At 44.0% G+C, this 22,990-nt stretch overlaps 1 protein-coding gene across 3 annotated transcripts; it reads left to right on the top strand.

The window, feature by feature from the left end:
- Nucleotides 1–1,688: 1,688 nt before the first annotated feature.
- On the top strand, nt 1,689–22,768 carry LOC137324679 (solute carrier family 22 member 2-like). Of its 3 annotated transcripts, XM_067989264.1 has the most exons (11): nt 1,689–2,171; nt 5,997–6,100; nt 6,206–6,360; nt 9,375–9,543; nt 9,633–9,747; nt 10,494–10,600; nt 14,049–14,263; nt 15,657–15,765; nt 16,334–16,446; nt 19,574–19,673; nt 19,799–22,768. In XM_067989264.1, the coding sequence occupies exons 1-11, from the start codon at nt 1,761–1,763 to the stop codon at nt 19,902–19,904; spliced, it is 1,704 nt and encodes a 567-aa protein (XP_067845365.1). In that variant the 5' UTR covers nt 1,689–1,760; the 3' UTR covers nt 19,905–22,768. The 3 variants fall into 3 exon arrangements, with proteins under 3 accessions (XP_067845365.1, XP_067845366.1, XP_067845367.1); XM_067989265.1 differs by lacking the exon at nt 10,494–10,600 and having other exon boundaries at nt 9,633–9,776; XM_067989266.1 differs by lacking the exons at nt 9,633–9,747; nt 10,494–10,600.
- Nucleotides 22,769–22,990: the final 222 nt, after the last annotated feature.

Genomic DNA, 22,990 nt, shown 5'->3' with positions numbered 1-22,990 from the left:
GGGAGGAGTGGAGTGCCAGGGTGAACGGGTGGGAGGAGTGGAGTGCCAGGGTGAACGGGTGGGAGGAGTGGAGTTCCAGGGTGAACGGGTGGGAGGAGTGGAGTGCCAGGGTGAATGGGAGGGAGGAGTGGAGTTCCAGGGTGAATGGGAGGGAGGAGTGGAGTTCCAGGGTGAATGGGTGGGAGGAGTGGAGTGCCAGGGTGAATGGGAGGGAGGAGTGGAGTTCCAGGGTGAATGGGAGGGAGGAGTGGAGTTCCAGGGTGAATGGGTGGGAGGAGTGGAGTTCCAGGGTGAATGGGTGGGAGGAGTGGAGTGCCAGGGTGAATGGGTGGGAGGAGTGGAGTGCCAGGGTGAATGGGTGGGAGGAGTGGAGTGCCAGGGTGAATGGGAGGGAGGAGTGGAGTTCCAGGGTGAATGGGAGGGAGGAGTGGAGTTCCAGGGTGAATGGGAGGGAGGAGTGGAGTTCCAGGGTGAACTGGTGGGAAGGGATGAGAATGTGAATGTGAACTGGTGGGAGGCGGTGAAGAATGCCAGCATGTACGTGGGGAAGATGGAGAGGAGGGTCTCTGTGCCACTGTTACAAGCATATAAACAAGTTTAAAACAATTTAACAATCAGACATAGCAGCAGAGAATACCCATACATACCCACAACGCCCATAATTTCTTTATCAGAAAGGAGGAAAAATGCTCAGAATGTTTGTCCCAATTTTCGGCTCTTGAAATGATGCAGTGGTGGGTCTATTTTTTATTCCTTCACGGGATGTGGGCATCGCTGGCGAGGCCAGCATTTATTGCCCATCCCTGATTGCCCTTGAGAAGGTGGTGGTGAGCCGCCTTCTTGAACCGCTGCAGTCCGTGTGGTGAAGGTTCTCCCACAGTGCTGTTTGGTAGGAAATTCCAGGATTTTGACCCAGCAACGATGAAGGAACGGCGATATATTTCCAAGTCGGGATGGTGACTTGGAGGGGAACGTGCAGGTGGTGTTGTTCCCATGTGCCTACTGCTCTTGTCCTTTTAGGTGGTAGAGGTCGCGGGTTTGGGAGGTGCTGTCGAAGAAGCCTTGGCGAGTTGCTGCAGTGCATCCTGTGGATGGTACACACTGTAGCCACAGTGCGCCGGTGGTGAAGGGAGTGAATGTTTCGGGTGGTGGATGGGGTGCCAATCAAGCGGGCTGCTTTGTCCTGGTTGGTGTCGAGCTTCTTGAGTGTTGTTGGAGCTGCACTCATCCAGGCAAGTGGAGAGTATTCCATCACACTCCTGATTTGCGCCTTGTAGATGGTGGAAAGGCTTTGGGGAGTCTAACTGCAGCTTAACTGCAGTGTCTTCAGTGCAACTACATCCCATAGGCCTAGATTATCTACAATTTGTCAGCTTTTTTCTTGAGAATGTACCTACTTTTACTAGTTCGCAAGGTTGACATACATGATTGGGAGAGAGGCTGTGCAGACGGAGAAGGAACAGCGATATGCAGAAACAAACCACCGTCTGGATTTACGATGGTCAGCCATATCAAGCTGCAGTAGTTTTCAAAAGAGATTGTTGTTGTTAATTTACGAGTCTAATAGGAAATAGTTAGCCCAAATGTGAATTATTAACTCAGTTTAAATCCAATTTACACAATTGGTTTAAAAACCTTTGATCCAAAACCATTTCAGTTCTGTTACTGCCTTGCAGGTATAAATATAGTTGTGCAGGTAACATATTCAACTGAAACAATTTACTCCCTCCGCTGAAGTGCTGGTGAAAACATCTTGAGCGATGGCCACCTTTGATGATATTTTAGAGGAAGCTGGAGAGTTTGGCATCTACCAAAAGAGGATTTTCTTTCTAATATGCTTAACAACAGCAATGTTCTCCTACTTGTATGTTGGAATTATTTTTTTAGCCATCACTCCCAACCACTGGTGCAGGAGCCCTGGAGTGGACGAGTTGAGGAATAAGTGCGGCTGGTCTCTTGAAGAAGAATGGAATTACACGTTGCCTCCTGACAGTGCTGACAGCTCCCTGTACAGTCGGTGTGAGAGATATGACATAGAATGGAACGCCACTTCAGTCAGCTGTGAAAATCCGCTCTCGTTTCTCCAAAATGGCTCAGCAGACCTACCACTTACGACGTGCAGCGATGGGTGGGTTTTTGAAAATGGTTCGTTCCCGAGCATTGTGACGGAGGTAAGTTTCCTGAATGGAAATCATGCCAAGTATGTCAGCAAATTAGCAGTGGCCACGAGGAAGAATTTTGACAGTGAAACCAAGGCTGCAAACCTTGCATAATATCGAGTGGTTAAAATTGTGTGGTATTGGACAGTCTAAACCAGACACAGTGCTGATGAAATTTAAGAAACCGCATGTAATGCAGGCAGTGAAACAAAACAGCTTATCCAGTACAGTCCACAAAGATGCATATCTTGTACACCTAAACTCCAAAGTCAGGGAATGGCTTCACCAAGCACTTGTCAGTCATCGCAGTCCTAGTGTAGCTTAGACATCTTCACATCTATCTGTACTTAGCCAAATGCCTAACCTGAGCTCCTATGCAGCAAGTCACAAGGACATGGGGAAAGGGCAGAGAAATGGAACTCGACTATTCCAATGCTCTCCTGGCCAGCCTCCCACCTTCCACCCTCCATAAACTTCAGCTCATCCAAAAATCTGCTGCTCATATCCTAACTCGCACCAAGTCCCATTCACCCATGTGCTCGCTGACCTACATTGGCTCCCGGTCCGGCAACAACTAGAAATTAAAATTCTTATCCTTCTCTTCAAATCCCTCTATGGCCTCTCCCCTCTCTATCTCTTTAACCTCCTCCAGCCCTACAACCCTCCGAGATCTCTGCGCTCCTCCAATTCTGGCCTCTTGCGCATCCCTGATTTCCATCACCTCACCATTGACAGTCGTGCCTTCAGCTGCCCAGGCCCTAAACTCTGGAATTCCCTCCCTAAACTTCTCTGCCTCTCTGCCTCTCTCTCCTTTAAGACGCTCCTTAAAACCTACCTCTTTAACCAACCTTTTGATCACCTGTCCTAATATCTCTTTATGTGGCATTCTGCCTCTCACACACAAAGCCCATTGGTCAATTGCCAGAGCAACGTCATTGCCATTTTGTGGGACTTCCCCGGTCACCTGGATGGAATATCTCAATCTACGGCAGTGTCCCAAACCGCTACATGTGTAGGGAGCACGGCAAAAGTGTTCACTTTGGGACACACCTCTACATAGTTTTTTCTGAAAATATTTTATTTTTCTGACCTCTTCATGCCCCCCTTTGGAACGGGGGGTGGGGAGACACCCCACAGTTTGGGAAATGCTGCCTTTACTGAAAACAGTGTATAACCTGTGCTTTAATAGAGTAGTGGACAGTTCTGACAACTATGTCGATAGTTGTGTAAGTAACAGATGAATATAGAGGAGTGACATTATATTCTGTCGAAATGAAATTTGAAAATGTCTTCAGTACTGAAGAAATTCAAGAAGCTACATCACCACATGTAATTCAGGCAGTGAAGCAAAACACCATATCCAGCACAGTTCACAAAGATGCTTATCTTGCATACCTAAACTCCAAAGTCAGGGAAAGGCTTCACCAAGCACTTGTCAGTCATTGCAGCCTCAATGTTGCTTAGACATCGTCACATCTATCTATACTTAGCCAAATGCCTAATCTGAGCTCTCATTCAGCAAGTTACAAGGACACGGGGAAAGGACAGGAAAATGGGATTGTGGCAGATAGCTCCAGCTGAAGAGCTAGTACAGGCACATGTGCGACAGACTGAAGTGCCTCCTTATGTGCTGTCATTTCTATGCTTCTATAACACACGATCATTGAAGGATACTCAATTTCTTCTATATGGAAGAAGTTTAAATTAGAGCCTATTTAGAACCTCAACTTCATTGGAATATAATTTCAGACTTCCTGAATGTTATAGTCCCAGGCTTAAAACCAACGTCGCACACTACACAGGAGATCATGTGACTGAACCATAGATTCATGGACTGTTGCAGCATAGAGATAAGCTGATGTTCTTCTCCACACCGGTCATCTGGTCTAATCCCACTCTTGATCTCTCCTCATACTCTTCAATATTTAACATTTTAATTCCCTTTTAGAAGACATTATGGTCTCTGCTCTCAACAACGTTTTTTGGCAGAGAATGTCACATTCTAACCACCCACTATGTAAAGAATGCTTTTTTCTAAATTCCTGTTTAATTCTTTTTGTGGTTATCTTAAATTTGTGCCCTCTCGTTGACCAGTGGAAACAAACTATCACTAATTACCTCTATAACCCCAATCAAGTCCCCTCCTAACTTTCTTGGCTCTAGTGAAAAAAGTCCTAACTTCTCAAGTCTCTTTTCATAACTGTAATCCCCTCATTCCTAGTTAAGTCCCAGAGAATCTATCCTGCATTTTTTTCCATTGCTTTTATATTCTTTCTATGAGGTGCCAAAATCATTATGCAACACGCCAACTATGGCCTAATTAAGGTCTTGTACAAGTTCAACATCATCTCCTTACTTTTGCATTCTATGCCTCTATGTCTAAAACCAAGGATTCTGTTTGCCTTTTTAATATTCTTACCTGCTTGTGCTGCCACCTTTAATGAGTGATGCATCTGCATACCAAGGCCCCTCTGCTCCTCTACTTCATTTAAAATTGATCATTGTATTTCTTTTTCCTAATCTTACTTCCAAAATGTATTACCTCATATTTTTCCATCAGTAAATTTTCTTTTACCCTTATCCTTTGCTTTCTGCCTCCAACCATCTCTCTATCCATGTTGCCACATTCCCTTAATTCTATGTGCTCTTATCCTTCTCATAAGTCTCTTGTGTAATATGTTATCAAATACTGCATTTCCTTTATCTATCCTCACTGTTAGCTCTTCAAAGAATTCCATGAGGTTGGTCAAGCACAGCTTGCCCTCTAAAAATTCATGCTGACTGGCCCTAATTAACTCATGTCAAGTGCTTAGTAACTTCAATCCCCGATGACAGACTCTAGTCGTTTACCAACAACTGAAATAAGACTAAATGGCCTACAATGTCCTGGCTTACCTCATCTCCTGCTGAATGGAGTCACATTTGGAACCCTCCAGTCCTCAGGCAGAATTTTCCTTTCCACAGAATTTTGGAAAATTATAGTCATAGCCTCTGCTATTTCGTCCCTAGCGTCCCTCAGGATCCTTGGGTGGAAACTACAAGGTTCTGGTGATTTGTCTATCTTAAGTTGAAGTAACTTTTTTTTAGTATCATTTCTCTTTGAATAGCAACCTCCAGTAGCTGCTCTATACATACCACTGGTGGTTCCATAATCCCAATACTTACCTCCTCTGTGAAAACTGAGGCAACTTCCTTAGTATCTGCCATTCCCCTATTATCCACAATAGCTTGCCTCCTTCATGACTATCGTCTTACTACTAATGTGCTTTTATTTTGTCCTTTGTTTTTTGCTAGTTTTTTCCTCTCTTACTTTCTCTTAACCTTTCTAATCTCCCTCTTTAGCTTTCCTATATTCTGGAACAGGGGGTCCAGATCCCAGCAAATTGATATCTATTCCGGGAATTTTGGGAGTAAAATTGTTACTCGGTGGTAGCGCTAAACAAGCTCAATTTCAACCCCTTTGTGTTTCCATAAGTACAGCTCTTCACAAGACTTGTCCAGTTCAAGCTCCACAGAAGGGCTCCCTCAAGGCTCAGTTGATAAAGGATTTAAGTGGAAAGATCAGGAAAGTCCCAGGTTGATCCATGACCCATGCTGAGTTAGCTGATCTCAGCTGGAGCAGCAGCAAGGGAGACGTCACTCCTAATCTCAGTGCAGCTGAGCCATGGAGAGGGAACATTACCGAAGGTTACTTATCCAATGATTCCTGCAGGAAAGTGGGCATGTGATGAGCACAGAATCAGGCTTAGCTGCAATAAATAAGCAGTTCAAAAAGTATGAAACCTCAGATTAATAATGTTATGTTATCATACATGTCTACCTACATCACTTGTACAGTTCAGACTAGTGTGTGCTGATGCCTGGAAGCTGGACCTGTCTCAAGCTTGCCTAAATCTGGGATTTTTGATTGGAACAATATTCTTGGGTTTTGGAGCAGACGTGTATGTATAATTCACATCTACTTTGTCATTTGCCAATTACACATTTGGTGATATTCCATGATTTTTACATATTTAAATCTGAAAACTTTCCTCTGTTTTTCATAGTTATGGTAGAAAACTGTGCTTCTTGTTTTCCACATTCGTGACCTCAGTGTCAGGGCTTGCAGTGGCATTTGCACCGAGTTACATTTGGTTCATCATCTTCCGCACTGTGCAAGGATTGTTCAGCAAAGGAGGCTGGCTGAGTGTCTACATCTTAAGTAAGCTTTTCCTTTCTTATATTAGTAATAAATATTTGTACCCGCAATGATCAATGACACTGGTAGTATTTGCGAGCAGAAGATAGTCCTGTTTAATTACCTATTGGACTGGTATAATTTTTAGTTGTAGATACTCCTAATTAATAAGATATTGGACTGGTATAATTTTTAGTTTCCCCACATTTTCAAAAGTATTTCATTGACTGTGAAGCACTTTGGCATATCCTCAGGACATGAAAGGCACTATATAAAAGAATGTTTTTCTTTCTTTCCTTTTAATTTTTAATTTATTATTGGACTGGTCTCAATTGTTAGCTGTAGACTCCTATTTAATACGCTATTGGACAGATCCCAGTTGTTACTTGTAGACACTCCTATTTAGATTGCCTGCAGCATCAGAGTGAGGCCGGGTGCTTGTGAGAGGTGCATAAAGAGAGGTGCATTTTGAAGATGAAATTTAAATTGTGTGAGTGGAAGGAGTGAATTTATCGCCAGCAATTGATTTCACTAACAGGGAGGAGAGGATGTCAATTGTTAAAACCCTTCTATTTCTTTAACATTGGATTATTATGGTAGCAATGTCAGAAAATGTGACATATAATGTCATTCCATGATCATTGCCTACTTTTGACTACGTCCACCAATACTTCATGATGACTGGCAGGCATCCGACGGGAACTGACCCCCAGCTGATTTGCCACAACCGCCTGGCCCAGTACCACCCAAAATCAGGTGAAGAATCCAGCTTAGTGCCTGAGCTCACACAAGAAGAGTGGTAATTTGGGTGAGGTACCAAAAGATGGAAGCATGGAGCAGTTACCCAGCAAATCAGTGCCTTCGAGAGAGGATGATTCAAAATTTGAGCAAAAATTAATAAATAAATGTTGATTATTTAGTATTTTCATGGCTTGATTTAATCTTCTTTCCAATTGCTATTTCGTATCATGCCAGCCCTCCTATAACCTGCACAGATGTCCATTCACGATATGTGAGCCTGGAAAATGAATGTTGGCAGGCTATTTAACTGTGTGCAGCATCACAGGGATGCTCCAATATTTTTCTAAAGTTTATGCCTATAGGTCCCAAAATTCCTGGCAGGTCTTCGCATCTCTTAAAAGTACAGCAGGTCAAGACTTCCGCCCCCAAGTCTGACCCAGTGTTGACCCCTCCCAAATCCCACTTAGGCAGTACTTAGATATCTGACCCAGCAGGAATGATGGAGCAGGCACCAAGCTGCTCCATCAGTGGAGTGGGGATGGATGGAATTCTGGCCATTCTGCACAAAGAGGTGACTTTTTTTTTTAGAACAATGGTAGTGGAAGTTATTTTAACTTGTTGATAGTGTAAAATGGACGATATCGTGTCGGCCACCCATTCTACGCCTCTCTTGATTGAAGTCAATGAAGATGAAAATCGAGAGAGGTGTACAATAGATGGCCGATCTGATATCGTGGTTTTACACTATCGTCAAAAATTCAAATTACCCCCAGTGTCTTTGTTGCCCATTTCTTAATGCAAATCAACTGTTCCGAGATTGACTGCCGATGGGAAACCCACATTGCAGGGCCCACATATACTACTAGATAACGAGTATGCCTCCGTCATGCAGGTATATTGTACCTTGCCTTCCAGAAAGGCAGAACTGGCAGGATTTCTAGGCGATGTTATCCCACCAGTACTGTCTCTTTCAATGGCATCAAGGCAGAATCTCGGATCACAGGCAGTAAGAGACGAGAAGCCAGTGGATTGATTTTGACCCCACATTCCTCATACCTGCACCCAGATTGTATGATTGCTTGTGCTGGAAAATCATAGGAATTTCAGGGCTATTTTGGTAGATGATATGGAATGGGAACCCTGGCTGATTCTTCACCACCTTAGCCCAAGGCACTGAGGACAATTATAGGAATCTTACCATTGTCCCAGTTGATTAGGTAACTCAGCACAGACAGGGATTGAACGACTCAGTGACACACCAGGCAATTTAATTTTCTTCTCTTCAAGCCAGTTGTTACAAATTTGGGATCTGCACCAGATATTCTCTGTGGTTCAGTGTCACTGGTCACTCGCATAAGCGTATCTTGTGCCCCCTACGATATAGAGAGTACCTTTATTGCCCAAGACCTAGTTAAACGATAATGTGACTTGGGGACTGTAACAATAAGTCCCCTTGTTGTATGTACTGGATACTGTGATCTTGCACGTGTCACCACGTTCCTTTTGCTATCTTTTGGAAAGTGGACTAATAGACCTTCTAGTGAGACAAAGCCAAATGTAAAACAACAAACTGGTTTACAATCATGTAATTTATGAGCGAACAGGACACAGTTTTGGGCTGTATGAAGGTTAACATCCGAATACGTTAATTCTCTTGTCCATTATTTTAACAGAGATTTTAAATGGGTTAATACTTCTATTCAAGTAATGGTCAAAACAATTTCATATGAATGCATTAAGCATTAAGTTTAGAAGAATCTAATTCAAGGCACATGATTCAAGTTAGAATGTACCTACCAATTTGTTAGTTCTTTTTAACAATGGCTGTGGCTGCTGGGAACATTCTTTTCTCATGCCTAAGGCCCATCATCAAGGAAAGGTGTCCTCAAATATAATTCAGGTGCTTAAAGTCACAAAGAAAATTGAAAAGATGGAGATGAAGAATTTTGTGCAGAGCCAAGAAAGAGAACCTGGAAAATGAGTGCAGTAGAACAATAGATTTACAGTACAAAATGAGGCCATCCAGTATTGGTAATATTTAATATTATAAGCAGAGAAAACTGCAAGGTGATTGCGATTTAAAGAAAAACTTTTGCACATATAACATTTGCAGACAGGTGGAATAAGCTGGCATCCAGTACTGTGAATGCTGGCATTTGAAACATTCAAGAAGGAAGCAGACAGATTGCTCATTCAACATGAGGCAGTAGAGTACGGACTTGTTGCTGAAGCAGGGAGGAATGGAAATGACCAATGCAGGTCCTGAAAGATGTGCTCTTTTTCACCCCAACCCCTAGTTACAGAACTTGTCGGATCGGAGCACAGACAAACAGTGGGGATTATGAACCAGATGTGTTTCAGCTTCGGGATGATGATACTTCCTGCTGTTGCTTATTTCCTACCAGCCTGGAGAACTCTGCAACTGACGGCTACCATAGCAAACTTCTGCTTCCTGAGCTACTATTGGTAATGTCTATCAATGAAATCCTTATTGTTTGCTTGAGTATGGAAACCAGCTGTGCCATAACAACAATCTGGCTGTCTTACATTCACAGGCTGATGCCAGAGTCTCCGAGGTGGTTACTGTCTCAAAAGAAAAAAGCAGAAACCATAAAAATTCTGCAGAAGATAGCAAAAAAGAACAAGAACACTTTCTCAACCAATATTGAGGTGGCCAACATGACAATTACTCATCAAAAGTTATGCTTGTTTTTTAAAAATCTACCAATATTTCCCCCTTGCTCTCCTGAAGTTTGTGACTTGTGCTGGTGTAGAATCCCACGGGTAGCTGAAGCCCTATCCCAAAAGGCCATTCTTCACGTGTGAACCTCAGCCCTGAGTATCAGCAGGCTGTTTGGCCTTGGAGAGGAATCATGACCAAGAGTGAACCTGTCCTCATCTGACATCCGCGCGCATGCACTTTTGAGCAGGAGTCTCTAGGTAATGGTCAACCGGGAGCAAGGGCCATGGCCAGGCTTCCCTTACCTAAACTAAAGACACTGAGGCCAGTCATAGTGTCCCAACCACTGCCCTGACAGAGAGTGTCTATTTGTATATGATCAAAATGTCTGTGGACAATTATAAGGAAAAGCAACAAACTACATGTGGCCACTGTAGCATATAACAGACAAGCAATTGTATCCCGGTGCAATGTCCATAATGCAGCACCACATGTTTCTGGACACCTGGCAAAGCATTTGGTTTGTGAGTAAACTGCTGAAATCTGCTATTATTAAGTGTCAAGTGCTGAAACAATTCATTGTAATATCTAATGTGCATTGGTCATCCCAAGGAGATGGCAACTATTACTTTAGGTAAATGCTGATGATTTTATTGGAGCCTTTCTTCATATTCAGTTTGTTAATCAATAGCTGACATTCCAGGATATTTTATCATTTTGGGGGGTTTTTTGGCAGACGGTTCAAATTGAAGATTGTCACGAAGAGGTGAAGACCCCCTCAGTCACACACCTGGTAAAAACACCACAGATAAGAAAGCATACTCTTATTCTGATGTTCAACTGGTGAGATAATTTTATAATTCATATATATTAACATAAGAACATAAGAAATAGGAGCAGGAGTAGGCCATATGGCCCCTCCAGCCTGCTCTGCCATTCAATAAGATCATGGCTGATCTTCTACCTCAACACCATTTTCCCGCTCTATCCCCATATCCCTTGAATCCCTTAGGGGGTGATTTTAGGAGGCAATTGCGGGTGCGTTGGGGAAAGGGGGGGCTCCGAAAATCGCAGAAATTAAAGCCGGGGGGTTGACAGTTAAAGAGCCAAATGTACCTCATTGAGGTACTTAAGGCACTTTACCAGTGACAGATTACGTACTTAGAAAGATTTTTAACTTACCTGGGCGGCTTGCTCACCGCTTCTGATTCACGCCTGGTGAAACCAGATGTGAAAGGCCAGATCAGGCAAAAAGAAACAAAATAAATGAAATAAAAAACCACGCAAGGAAGTGAAAACACTAAATGCACCTACCTTTGAAACCTGCTCCGATATCCGATGTCTCCTCTTCACCCTCCCGATGTCCCTCCGATGTCCCCCTCTTCACCCTCCCGATGTCCCCCCAATGTCCCCCTCTTCACCCTCCCAATGTCCCCTTCTTCACCCTCCCGATGTCCCCCCGATGTCCCCCTCTTCATCCTCCCGATGTCCCCCCAATGTCCCCCTTTTCACCCTCCCGATTTCCCTCCGATCTCTCCCTCTTCACCCTCCTGATCTCCCCCTCTTCACCCTCCCGATGTCCCCCCAATGTCCCCCTCTTCACCCTCCCGATCTTCCCCCGATGTCCCCCCCCGCCCGATCTTCCCCTCTTCCCCCGGATCTTCCTCTCTCCCTCCCCGATCTTCCCCTCATCACCCCCATTCTCCCCCCCCCCCCCCCCGATCTTCCCTTCTTCTCCCCGATCCTCCCCTCTCCCCCCGATCTCCCCCGCCCCGGTCTTCCAGTCCAGTGCTGGATCTCCCATTCTCCCCCCCGATCTTCCGTTCCAGCGCCTGATGACGTCTCACTCCCTCTCTTTCTTTCCCCCCACCTCGCGTTGCAGCTCCTGACGGCAGCCAGCCTGTCAATCAGGCTAGCTGCCGGGCGCGAAACCCAGAGAGAACGTTAATCACTATCGATCAACATGCGATCGTGTCGGAAACGGTAAGTTTGGTTCATGCGGGTTTGCCATGCGCCCAATCACCCCCTCCCCCGCTGCCATCCCGAGTGTCCAAATATCTATCAATCTCAACCTTGAATATACTCAACGACTGAGCATCCACAGCTCTCTGGGGTAGAGAATTCCAAAGAGTCACAACCCTCTGAGTGAAGAAATTCTTCCTCATCTTGGTCCTAAATGGCCAGCCCTTTACCTTGAGACTATGCCCCCTAGTTCTAGACTCTCCAGCCAGGGGAAAAAGCCTCTCAGTATCTACCCTGTCAAGCTCTCTAAGAATTTTATACGTTTCAATGAGATCATCTCTCATTCTTCTGAACTCCACAGAATATAGGCCCATTCTACTCAATCTCTCCCCATAGGACAGCTCACTCATCCCAGGAATCAATCTCGTGAACACCTTTGTTGCAACGCCTATAAGGCAAGCATATCCTTCCTTAGGTAAGGAGACCAAAACAATTCACAGTACTCCTGGTGTGGTCTCACCAGAGCCCTGTATAATTGCAGCAAGACTTCCTTACTCTTATACTCCAACCCCCTTGCAGTAAAGACTAACGTGAATTAGCTTACATGCCGAGATGTCACTTGGGAAGATTTTGAGTTCTCCCACCTGGTGGAAACAGGTCGGTAGCACCCCAAAAATTGAGGGGAAGAACTTACCATCCATTCCCACCATGCCTGTGGTCATCGCCATTTTGCTGGGGTCTTTGGAATAGGCAGCCTGAAGCAAGCACAAAGCAAATTTAGTTATTTAAATTGGGGTCCCATGATATCAATAGAACTCCAATGCCATTTTAGGACTCAACCGGGCAAAGCATGTGTCATGCACACTGAATTGTGTCAGGTCAGTTGAGGTTCTCCACCACAGCATCTGGAGGAGGTAGAATTCGAGTAGAATGCTGTTTACAGATTGTGTGACTTATGCCTGTAGCCACAGTTGTGAAGCTGTTATAATTGAACCTTTTAGCACAATGTTATTCTTCGTTGTTCATTACTTGTTATTCCACTGGATGGAGGTGGAGTGAGAGCTGACAGTTGGTGTCCAAGAGGGAAACCTATCGGGCTATCAACTTTACAGAGTCCACCACCATCTCTCCCTCTAGTGATGGATACCTCCTTCTGGAAGGATCTGGGAACAGATTTTGGAGAGCATGGACCCAGTCACAGCTGGGACATAAACCAAATGGAGATCTTAGTTTTGTATCTGATATTGCAGTTCTTTTATGAAAAGGTCTGTACCCAAGCCATGAGTCTATAGGTGGACAACACATCTGTTCTTGGGTCTCATCCAACCTAAGCTCAGAATTCCATCTTTCCCTTGAAATTTCCCTCTTGGGACCAGGGATAAGTTAGCATGGAATGCAGCTGATCAGAGTTCGAAGTATGGATTGTAAGGTTGAATTAATACGATGGAATTTTTCTTAATTACTCTTAGGGGTCGGGAGAAATTTTAGAGAGCTTTATGTTTTTGGAAGCTTACCCAATGATTGGTTGTCTCCTTGAAGAGATTGAATGTAGTAGGTGGAGTCCATGATGAGGCAAATTGATACATGCATAATGTGTGGAGAGAACATTCTCTCAAGGAGAAAAAGCCTTTCCCAATTCCATATTTTTTTAAGTTCTTAAATTTTTAAATCAAAACATATTCCGCTCTGATAACTTACTTAAAGGTCTCAATTGAGAGTCAGGCTTGTTCTAATTTAATTTTCTCTGTTCACTCTCCAATCTTCTTCCTTTGAAAAGAATTGAGGATTGGTCAGTGAGATGCAGTAGTTATTAAATGCAGGAATGGAGGAGGCCATACAGACCTGGATTTTCATTTTCAGCATCCCAGTGTAATGCTTGACCTACTTGGAGCACCTATTGGAAATTGATGGACAGAGAATGGTAGGGAGTCATGCACCCAAATTTCTAACCAGTCCTCCTGGAGAGTGAAGCTCGACACCAGTATGGTGAAGATGAAAATCTAGGCTCGTGAGTCCATAATGTCTCAAACTTAAAAGGACCATACCCCTTGTGATTTTCCCCTGCTGTACATGAAGGATAAATTTGAGTCACAGAATGAGGGAGAGCATACTGAAGGTAATAGTCTAATTCTTTACGATGGACTTACTCTGATGTATTTATCTATCATTATGTTAAGCAGATAACTGCAATAACAAATTCAAAGATGGGGACATCATTAGCTTACTAAAAGTAACCACGTTATGACAATTGTCTTTGCGACAGCAATTATTGTCTCAGCAGTTGGTGTCATGGCACTAAACCAACTCATATGCAAATCCTTCATTTCAGGTTCACGAATGCTCTGGTATATCTCGGGCTTGTCATGCGTTTGGGAATTACAGGAGGAAACATTTACCTCAACTTCTTCATCTCAGGAGTCGTGGAAATACCTTCAGCAATCATTGTTGTTCTACTTATTGATCGGGTTGGACGGCGCTTTCCCTTTGCAATGGGCAATCTGCTGGCAGGGGCATGCTGCTTAATAACTGCTTTCATACCTGATGGTAAGTTACACGTCATAGTCCGGGATTTTATTCTAGACCCTAATATCTGGGCTTCAATCAAATGTTTATGATTCATTGGTACAGCTAAAGCTCACAAAATCTGGGGTTATTAGTCAATCTACCTGGACATTTCACACAGGGGGTGGGGGTTAATTTTAACTTTTGGCGATAGTGTAAAACAGGTAAAATTAGATCAGCTGCTGTTATATACCTCCCTTTACACTATCGCCAAAAGTTAAAATTACCCCGAGGGACTCAAGACTAGGTACAGTCTTTGGGTGAAGAAGAGTTAGAGGGTAGGGGATAATTGGACCAGAATACAAAGACGTAAGCTTTTTTAAGTGATATGGACATTTTCTGATCGCTTTTCCCAAACGAATGCTTAACACTCTCATGCTAAATCCTGCTCTATGTTTTCTTTCAACAAAACAGGCTAACACCTCTGTTAATAAATTGCAACCGAGGAATTAAGCACGAGAGTGTTAAGCATTCATACAGGAACAACAAAATGATTGGACCTGCTTTGTGTTTTAAAAAGTTCTTATGTAACTAGATGGTGTTCCAACATGACACAGTTGGGCGGTGCTCCATCATGACACAGCTGGCTGGGGCTCCAACATGACACAGCTGGGTGGTGCTCCAACATGACACAGCTGGCTGGGGCTCCATCATGACACAGCTGGGTGGTGCTCCAACATGCCACAACTGGATTCTGATTGATTTTGCTCCAGCAACATCCTTTGCTGCCCACCCACAAAAAAAGTCACCAGAAACATTAATAGATAAGAATACTGACTCATAAAAATCACGCACAGGGGATACTTTTCTGGGGAGAATCCATGATCCAGCACTTACAGTGCACCTTTGGATATCGTCCAGCAACATGAGTTCCATCCATTAAATGCAATGGAAGGCAAATCACGGGCCGGCTATGATTTCCCAAGACGTCGACCCTGCATTTATCAGCTCCTCACTGCGAGCACCACATCACAGACTCACCCCTCATTTCCCTACATAGCGGTCACTGCACTTCAACGTAATTGCGTGAAATGTTCAGGGAAGGTTTTGAGAGACCTGATACAGCTCTATACAAATAAAAATCTTTCATTCTTAATAAATGTAAAAATGAAAAATTAATTTTCAGAACCGAATAAATGCAAATACCTATTATTTTTTGCACCTCATAAAATATTTCAAATAACACAGAAGTATGAGACTTTTTCCTCAAAAGAATAAAAATTAAAGTGTTGCTTAAGAAATATGAATTGCTAAAATAATAGTTTGGTTTCCCGTGGTATTTGAAATACTGCAATAAGCAAATAAAAACTTTCATTTTTGTCTGGGAAAATGCTTTTTCTTTTGCAATTTATACATCTAACTTCTTTCTATTCAGATATCTACTGGCTGAAAGCAGTAATCGCAAATTTGGGCAAACTAGGAATTACGATCGCCTTTTTCGTGCTCTGTTTTGTAAATACTGAATTATACCCGACATTTTTAAGGTAGGTACAGAATAGGAATTATTTATATACTGCAATAGCTGACTTTTAACAAATCCATTCAGCTACAATTGACACTAAAGCATCAGTTTAATTATTGGTATCTCATTCTCTTAACTGATATTAGAAGTGTAAAATGGAAAGATAATTGTTGTAGTTGGAGTATTTATAGCATCAACACAGCTTCATAAAATGATATTCCTCCTATTAAAATTCTTAGCGAAATGTAAGTGTGAGTACAAAGTGCGAAATCCTGTTTAGTACCTGCACCAATCTTTTTGCTAAGATTATTGACAGGCGGAAAATTCCTTTAAATGCACTTTCTATGTAAGAAGTACTGATGAACCCCTGTTTAAAACCCGAACCAGCCCCTTTAACCCTTGGCCACCACTGAGACGCACACACACATAGATATATATATATAAAGTGACAAATCTAAACTAGATAATATTGCCATGGAGAATCTGTTGTAATATAAAAATAAATGTTGTTGGCTTCAGATTTAGAAATAAGAATGAGTAAAATTAAATGATGGTTCACCGGGGTACAAAATGTTGATTTTCTCCGACAGAAACTTTGCTCTTTCGGTGTGTTCGGCAATGTGTGACATCGGGGGAATAGTAGCACCATTCATTCTGTACAGGTTGGCAGCTATCTGGATAGAAATGCCTCTTACGGTTTTTGGTGAGTGAGTTACATTGCAGTTAAAGGATTTAACCCTTTGTATTCAACAGAGCGAATCGTTCCTTTCCACAGCAATGGTTGAATACAGTGAGGCGTGTTTTCTGCTATTAGAGTAACAAGATCACAAGATAATTACAGATGAGATCCATCGACCTATCTTAATTCATCAATCCAGATACACCCCATTGCAGCATCCAATTGTTTCTCAAAATGATTCCAGAATCCTTGACCCCCACTACTCTATCTGGAAGTCCATTCCATGTATTGATTGGCGTGTGCAAAGAAAAACTTTGTGATATTCGTCCTAAATTTGCCTTTTACTAGTTTGAACCTCTTGTTCTACTCTCACAATTTAATTTAAAGTATTATTCTGGATTTGCCTTTTTCATTCCCTTGGATAATCTGTGAAAGATCACCTCCCTTATGCTTCATAGTCAGGCTCAAAAGTCCAAGTTCCTTCAATCTTTCCTCATAACCCAAACCCCTGACACTCGGTATCAGCCTCATGGTTCTTCTCTGAACTACCTCCAAGGCTTGAATGTCTCCCTTGAGTCTCAGGGACTAAATCTGGACATAGTATTCTACTCAGAACACCATGGCCTAGAAATCCCTGCATCGGTTACAGGTGGGCCCAAGGTAAACTCGATCTTGGGTCTCATTTAAATGGGACTGGTGAGCTGCAGTCGTGTGCTGGGCATCCTGAGGCAGCTCACCGGTAAATCAGCATTGGATTTCAGGCTGCCATGTCGCTGGGAACAAAACCTTATGGTGTTATGATTCTGTTGTTACTTTATTCTCTACTACTTAATAATGTCAATTAATAGGCTCCTAAAGTTGATTGGTACTGTTTTCCATGGGAAGGGTTGCTTTTTGGTCCATGGATCCATAAAACAGGTGACTGTTGGGTTGTTAATGCAGGTCCAGCACGTTAACTTTAGTACAGAACAGCGTCTGCAATCTTAAAGGCCGTAAGGCTTCTACCAACTGAAGCAGAACCCTAGGGTGCAAGAAAAAATTGGTTGCACCCATATTGCTATTAAGGCAACATCCAACAATGCCATAGTATACATAGAATAAAAGGGCGTTCACTGGCTTAATGTGCAGATGGTATATGTTCACTGACATAGGAACAGGAGTAGGCCATTCAGCCCCTTGAGCCTTCTATTAGATCAGGGCTGATCTACATCTCAACTCCATCTTGACTCCCACCTTTTCTCCATACTTCTTGATACCCTGACTTGGGATTACGCACTTTAATGTCAATTTCCCAGTGAATACAAACAATTCATACTCCCTGCATCAATTCAATATTATCGAGCTCTACCAACGGGATGGAAGACTCAGCGGTTGACTAGTAGGAGATATGCATTCTCACAATGACTCGTGATGCCCTTGCTCCAACGCACAGGCAGGTCTGAGGTGTTGTACAATGAAGTCAATGCCCAGACCAGCATGCTGAGCGTCCAGGCCTTTGGCAACACTTCAGGTGCGTGGATTGCTTTGCTGGCTCACTCCTGAGAAGGTGGCGCAAACAGTGACTGTGTACTGCATGCTGCACAGCATTGTCATTGATGTTATGCAGCAAGCACAAAGGAGTGCACCAGTGATTCCACAAATACCAATGTACGAAAAGGGCAAGGACAACACATGCCATGAGGACAGGACCACTGGCAGTGCAAGAGCAGTAACAGTTGATTGATGCTTTCTTCCCTGAGCTGCTGCACTGAGACATTGCAGTGATGTCCATCCCATCAATGTTCCAACTGTTGCCCTACATCTTACCAGTTATTCATCAACATGAGAGTGTGATGATTGAGTTTACAGAACAAGCATTGGTAGTGTGATGCTTTAAGTAGTGGCACCATTTATTTCACATTAATCTATGATTGACCTCTGGACTCTTCACTTGTGTAAGGGGCACATGAAACAACAGAGAGTACATCTGTGTGCCTGTGCATGTACAGAACTGTGATGTGTGAAAAGATGTATGTATGTGTCAAGATGTATGTGTGACATAATGGAAATAGGTGCCACCAAAATAAATGGCCACGATGAATTCAGCGTGTGGATGTGCAGTGCTGTGGTCTCATACACCTAATGCTCCGTCCACATCCAAGAGGTCAGAGGTTTATTCCACCAACACTTGTGCTGGGTTTGGTGTTCACACACAGTACCACTGCCATGTGAGAGCCAGCTGGGGAAAACCTTGCATGATCTCTCTACTCGCACTGCAGAAGTGCATTTCCTCATGAGTTGCTATGGTCTGCTGTAGGGGCTGGGACTTATTGCACATCTAAGCTCAGACTGCAGAAGCCCAGCCTCCCATGACCACCTTACCCAGGTTATTCAGGCTGCTGAAGGTTTGCGACAAAGACACTTTCAGAGCATTCGGACCTTGTCACACAGTGCTCCCTCTGGAGCCAAATAAAGCTAATACACCCAGGTACATGTCCAGCATCCTCAAAGGGGTTTGCTGAGTGGCCTAATGCATCAGATATACCTGGACAGAATCCAAAAGCCTTCACCAACTGTGCGCCCAAATTTTTTTTTTTTTTTTTATTCGTTCACGGGATGTGGGCGTCGCTGGCAAGGCCAGCATTTATTGCCCATCCCAATTGCCCTTGAGAAGGTGGTGGTGAGCCACCTTCTTGACTTTTCGTAGTGAGATTTTACAACTGAGTGGCTTGCTAGGCCATTTCAAAGGGCAATTAAGAATCAACCACATTGCTGTGGGTCTGGAGTCACATATAGGCCAGACTGGGTAAGGGCGGCAGGCTTCCTTCCCTAAAGGACATTAGTGAACCAGATGGGTTTTTATGACAATCCGGTGGTTTCATGGCCATCATTACTGATACTCGTATTTTAAGTCCAGATTTTTTATTTAATTAATTGAATTTTAATTAATTAATTGAATTTAAATTCACCAGCTGCCGTGGTGGGATTTGAACTCATGACTCTGGATTTTAGTCCAGGCCTCTGGATTACTAGCCCAGTAACATAACCACTATGCTACCGTACATGATTCATTGTTTCTAAAATGTATTTTTAAATCTCAACCTGCACTTTGCAAGAGTAAATTTAAAGACCCGTGTCAGTATTTAAATGCATTGTGCTCATTCATTTGCAGGGATGATTGGTTTGATTGCTGGTGGGCTAGTTTTGCTTTTACCTGAAACCAAGGGGATCATCTTACCAGAGACCATTGAAGATGCAGAAAACATCGGACGGTATGCAAACGGGGAACTGTGTGTGAGGCTCACCTTAAGTTTGGAGCTGGGTGAGCTTTGCTGCATCTCATACAAAGTAAAATGCGCTGCAGGTTTTGTAATAAAATGTTTCCTTGTTTATCCAGAGAGAAGAAAACGGCCCCAAAGACAAACTACCAACTGGTTGCTCTACATACTTCAGTAGAAACAAGTGACAGCAAGCAAACTGCTTCAGAGAAGATTATCATATGAATTAGATTAAATCATTAGAAACAAATATTGACTATATTTAATAGTCAATAACATTTAATAGCACATGCACAGGTTTAAAGGAATGCAGTGACATGCACTATTAAAAATTCACTCAAAATTCAGTTTTACTGTAATCATGCAAGTTAGGGATTAAAAATTTATGATCATGGTTCACTCTATATAGAATCTTCATGTAAGGGGTATGAGAACGGATAAGTGAACCTTGCTGCTTGTACCTGTATATGCTCCTGTAAGGCATGTGCAGACAAGGAGGGGTCCTATCGCATTACACTTCAAGTACTGCGTAGTGGGAATCATCTGTGAAATTCTGGTGGGTTGGGCCTACATTTGGATGATGCAAGAACAGACATCATCAGTTGGTTTTCCCATGCAAGAAAGGTTTATTTATAAAAACAGAGTTCCATAGTGGCAGTTTCTCCCTAATCCATTTTATTGTAAATCCTCCTGTTGTCCTAGCTTGGCTCTTGGCCTGGATATATCCTGGTATTCAGGACTTCTGCCTATCTTTAGACTCTAACCCCTGACCTTTAACCCCACAAGCCGTACCATAACCTTGGCCTCAGCCTCCGATTGCTTAAAGCCTGGATTGCGGAAGGGCGGAAAATGTGACTTCCACCCCAGGAATTTGGGCTGCACCCGGATCTGAAGGGCTTCCACCCTTCTACACTGCGGCCCGAATTCACATCGGGATGGGGGAGCAGGCAAGACTTCTGTCCACTTCCCCATAGTCAGCTTTGGGGCCATGTCTGGGGGAGATCCTGGACTATCCTGAGAATTCTAACCAGCACACTCTGGTTAGGCCTAGCAGAAACCATGCCAGCTGAGAGCAGGTGTGCGTTCTGTACTGGGCTTTAAAAAGGCCCCAAATGTCTGTGGGAGGCAAAGTAATCAATCCAAGAGAGGAGAATTCTTTTTTTAAAATTACCTCTTTGGCCCACTAAGGATCTCTAGCTCCCTCAATTGGAACTCCCTTGGGACGGGTACCCCCTGTGCCTGTACATAGAATCATAGAAAGGTTACAGCACGGAAGGAGGCAATTCGGCCCATCGAGTCCGCACCAGCTCTTTGCAAGAGCAATCCAGCTAGTCCCACTCCCCAGCCTTATCCCTGTAGCCCTGCAATTTTTTTACTTTCAAGTCCTTGTACAGTTCTTTTTTGAAGGCCATGATTGAATCTGCCTCCACCACCCCCTCAGGCAGTGCATTCCAGATCCTAGCTGGTTCAAAGGTGACATGAGGACACGCCGATTATTGAAATGACCCTATTTCTGAGATTTGAGAATGGGATCAACGGCCCCGAGAGTAGCCGGCTGGTATTCCCACTCCTTCTGATGATGGAGCAGGGACCCCAGAATTTTGGCCCTCCTACCTTTGACGTCTACACCTTGTAGGCAGCTTCATCCTGCTTTTTGTAATCTATAATGTCCACAAGCGCTATCAAAAACTTATGTAGACCGTCCCATTTCCCTGTAAAGCACACTCTGACCTCCATCTCACTCCTTCCTCTTCTGGTTTAGAATTTCCCCAACACTCTAGGCCATAGCTTTGCCTATGATCTTACATCCTTTTTATCTCCATTGCTGCTGCCATAGCTCCTTTTGGGAGAAATAGAATCCAATACAAACCCCGATCACCGGCCTGCCTCGCAATCGCCCGCCCCCCCTCCGACAACTCCCGATCACCGGCCTGCCTCGCAATCGCCCGCCCCCCCTCCTCCAACCCCCGATCACCGGCCTGCCTCGCAATCGCCCGCCCCCCCTCCTGCACCCCCCGATCAACGGCCTGCCCCGCAATCGCCCGCCCCCCTCCCTCCAACCCCTGATCACTGGCCTGCCCCGCAATCGCCCGCCCCCGCACCCCAACCCCCAATCACCGGCCTGCCTCACAATCGCCCGGCCCCCCCTCCTCTAACCCCCAATCTCCGGCCTGCCCCGCAATTGCCTGCCCACCACCTCTAACCCCTGCCCCCCACCCCAACCCCGATCACTGGCCTGCCCTGCGATCGGCCAACCCTCCCACCAAGCCCTGATCTCTCCCGTTTGCTGGGCATCGTCCCAAATGGACATCCAGGCTTGGGCTGATAAGTGGTCAGTAACATCCGCACCACACAGGTGCCAGGCAATGACCATCTCCAACAAGAGAGAGAATGATCACCTCCCCTTGACATTCAATGGCATTACCATCGCCGAATCCCAAACATCAACATCCTGGATTCACCACTGACCAGAAACTGAACTGGACCAGCCAAATAAATGCTGTGGTTACTGGAGCAGGCAAGAGGCTGAGTATTCTGTGGCGAGTGGCTCACCTCCTGACTCCCCAAAGCCTCTCTACCACCTACAAGGAACAAGTCAGGAGTGTGATGGAATACTCTCCACTAGCCTGGATGGGTGCAGCTCCAAGAACACAGAAGAAGCTTGACACCATCCAGGACAAAGCAGTCCACTGCAGTGTGTACTGTCTACAAGATGCACTGCAGCAACTCACCAAAAGCACCTCCCAAACCCGTGACCTCCACCACCCAGAAGGACAAGGGCTGGCTTATTTTGATCGGTCTGCCCTTTATTAACTGATCTAATCGGTGTTTTACTCCTTGGACATCAAGGATCAATTAACCGCACAAAATACAAGATTCCAGCAATTACGCAATATTTAAAGTAAGATCAACAGAGTACGAGCACCAATAGCCCAGTAATTTACCATTAAGAAAGACATAGCCTCCTGTTTTTTGTGGGGAAATAGCCTGCAAGCATTAACATTTTGAAGTACATTCATTGCATATATGCATAGATTACTTCTGTCAAGCAGTGTGAAGAGAAAAATAAATCATAACAGTGAAACCTATCAACATGTAGTCATGAAAACGTTGTATCCCATCAGCCACCAGTGAGTACCCTACATCTTGAAGGAATGGTACCAGGGACGAAGGACTTCAGTTATGTGGAGAGATTAGAGAAACTGGGATTGTTTTCATTAGAGCAGAGAAGGTTAAGGGGAGATTTAATAAAGCTGTTCAAATTATGAGGGGTTTTGATGGAGTAAATAGGCAGAAACTGTTTCCACTAA

Source organism: Heptranchias perlo, chromosome 8 (assembly GCF_035084215.1).
Source record: "Heptranchias perlo isolate sHepPer1 chromosome 8, sHepPer1.hap1, whole genome shotgun sequence".
Taxonomy (NCBI): Eukaryota; Metazoa; Chordata; class Chondrichthyes; order Hexanchiformes; family Hexanchidae; genus Heptranchias; species Heptranchias perlo.
The sequence above is the reverse complement of the archived record's forward strand: the minus strand, read 5'-3'. Positions and strand labels throughout refer to the sequence as shown.

Coding starts and splice junctions, on each gene's coding strand:
- LOC137324679 (XM_067989264.1), top strand. CDS start 1,761: ATGGCCACCTTTGATGATATTTTAGAGGAAGCTGGAGAGTTTGGCATC. Junction 9,544..9,632: donor TGCTTCCTGAGCTACTATTG/GTAATGTCTATC, acceptor TTACATTCACAG/GCTGATGCCAGAGTCTCCGA. Junction 16,447..19,573: donor AATGCCTCTTACGGTTTTTG/GTGAGTGAGTTA, acceptor ATTCATTTGCAG/GGATGATTGGTTTGATTGCT.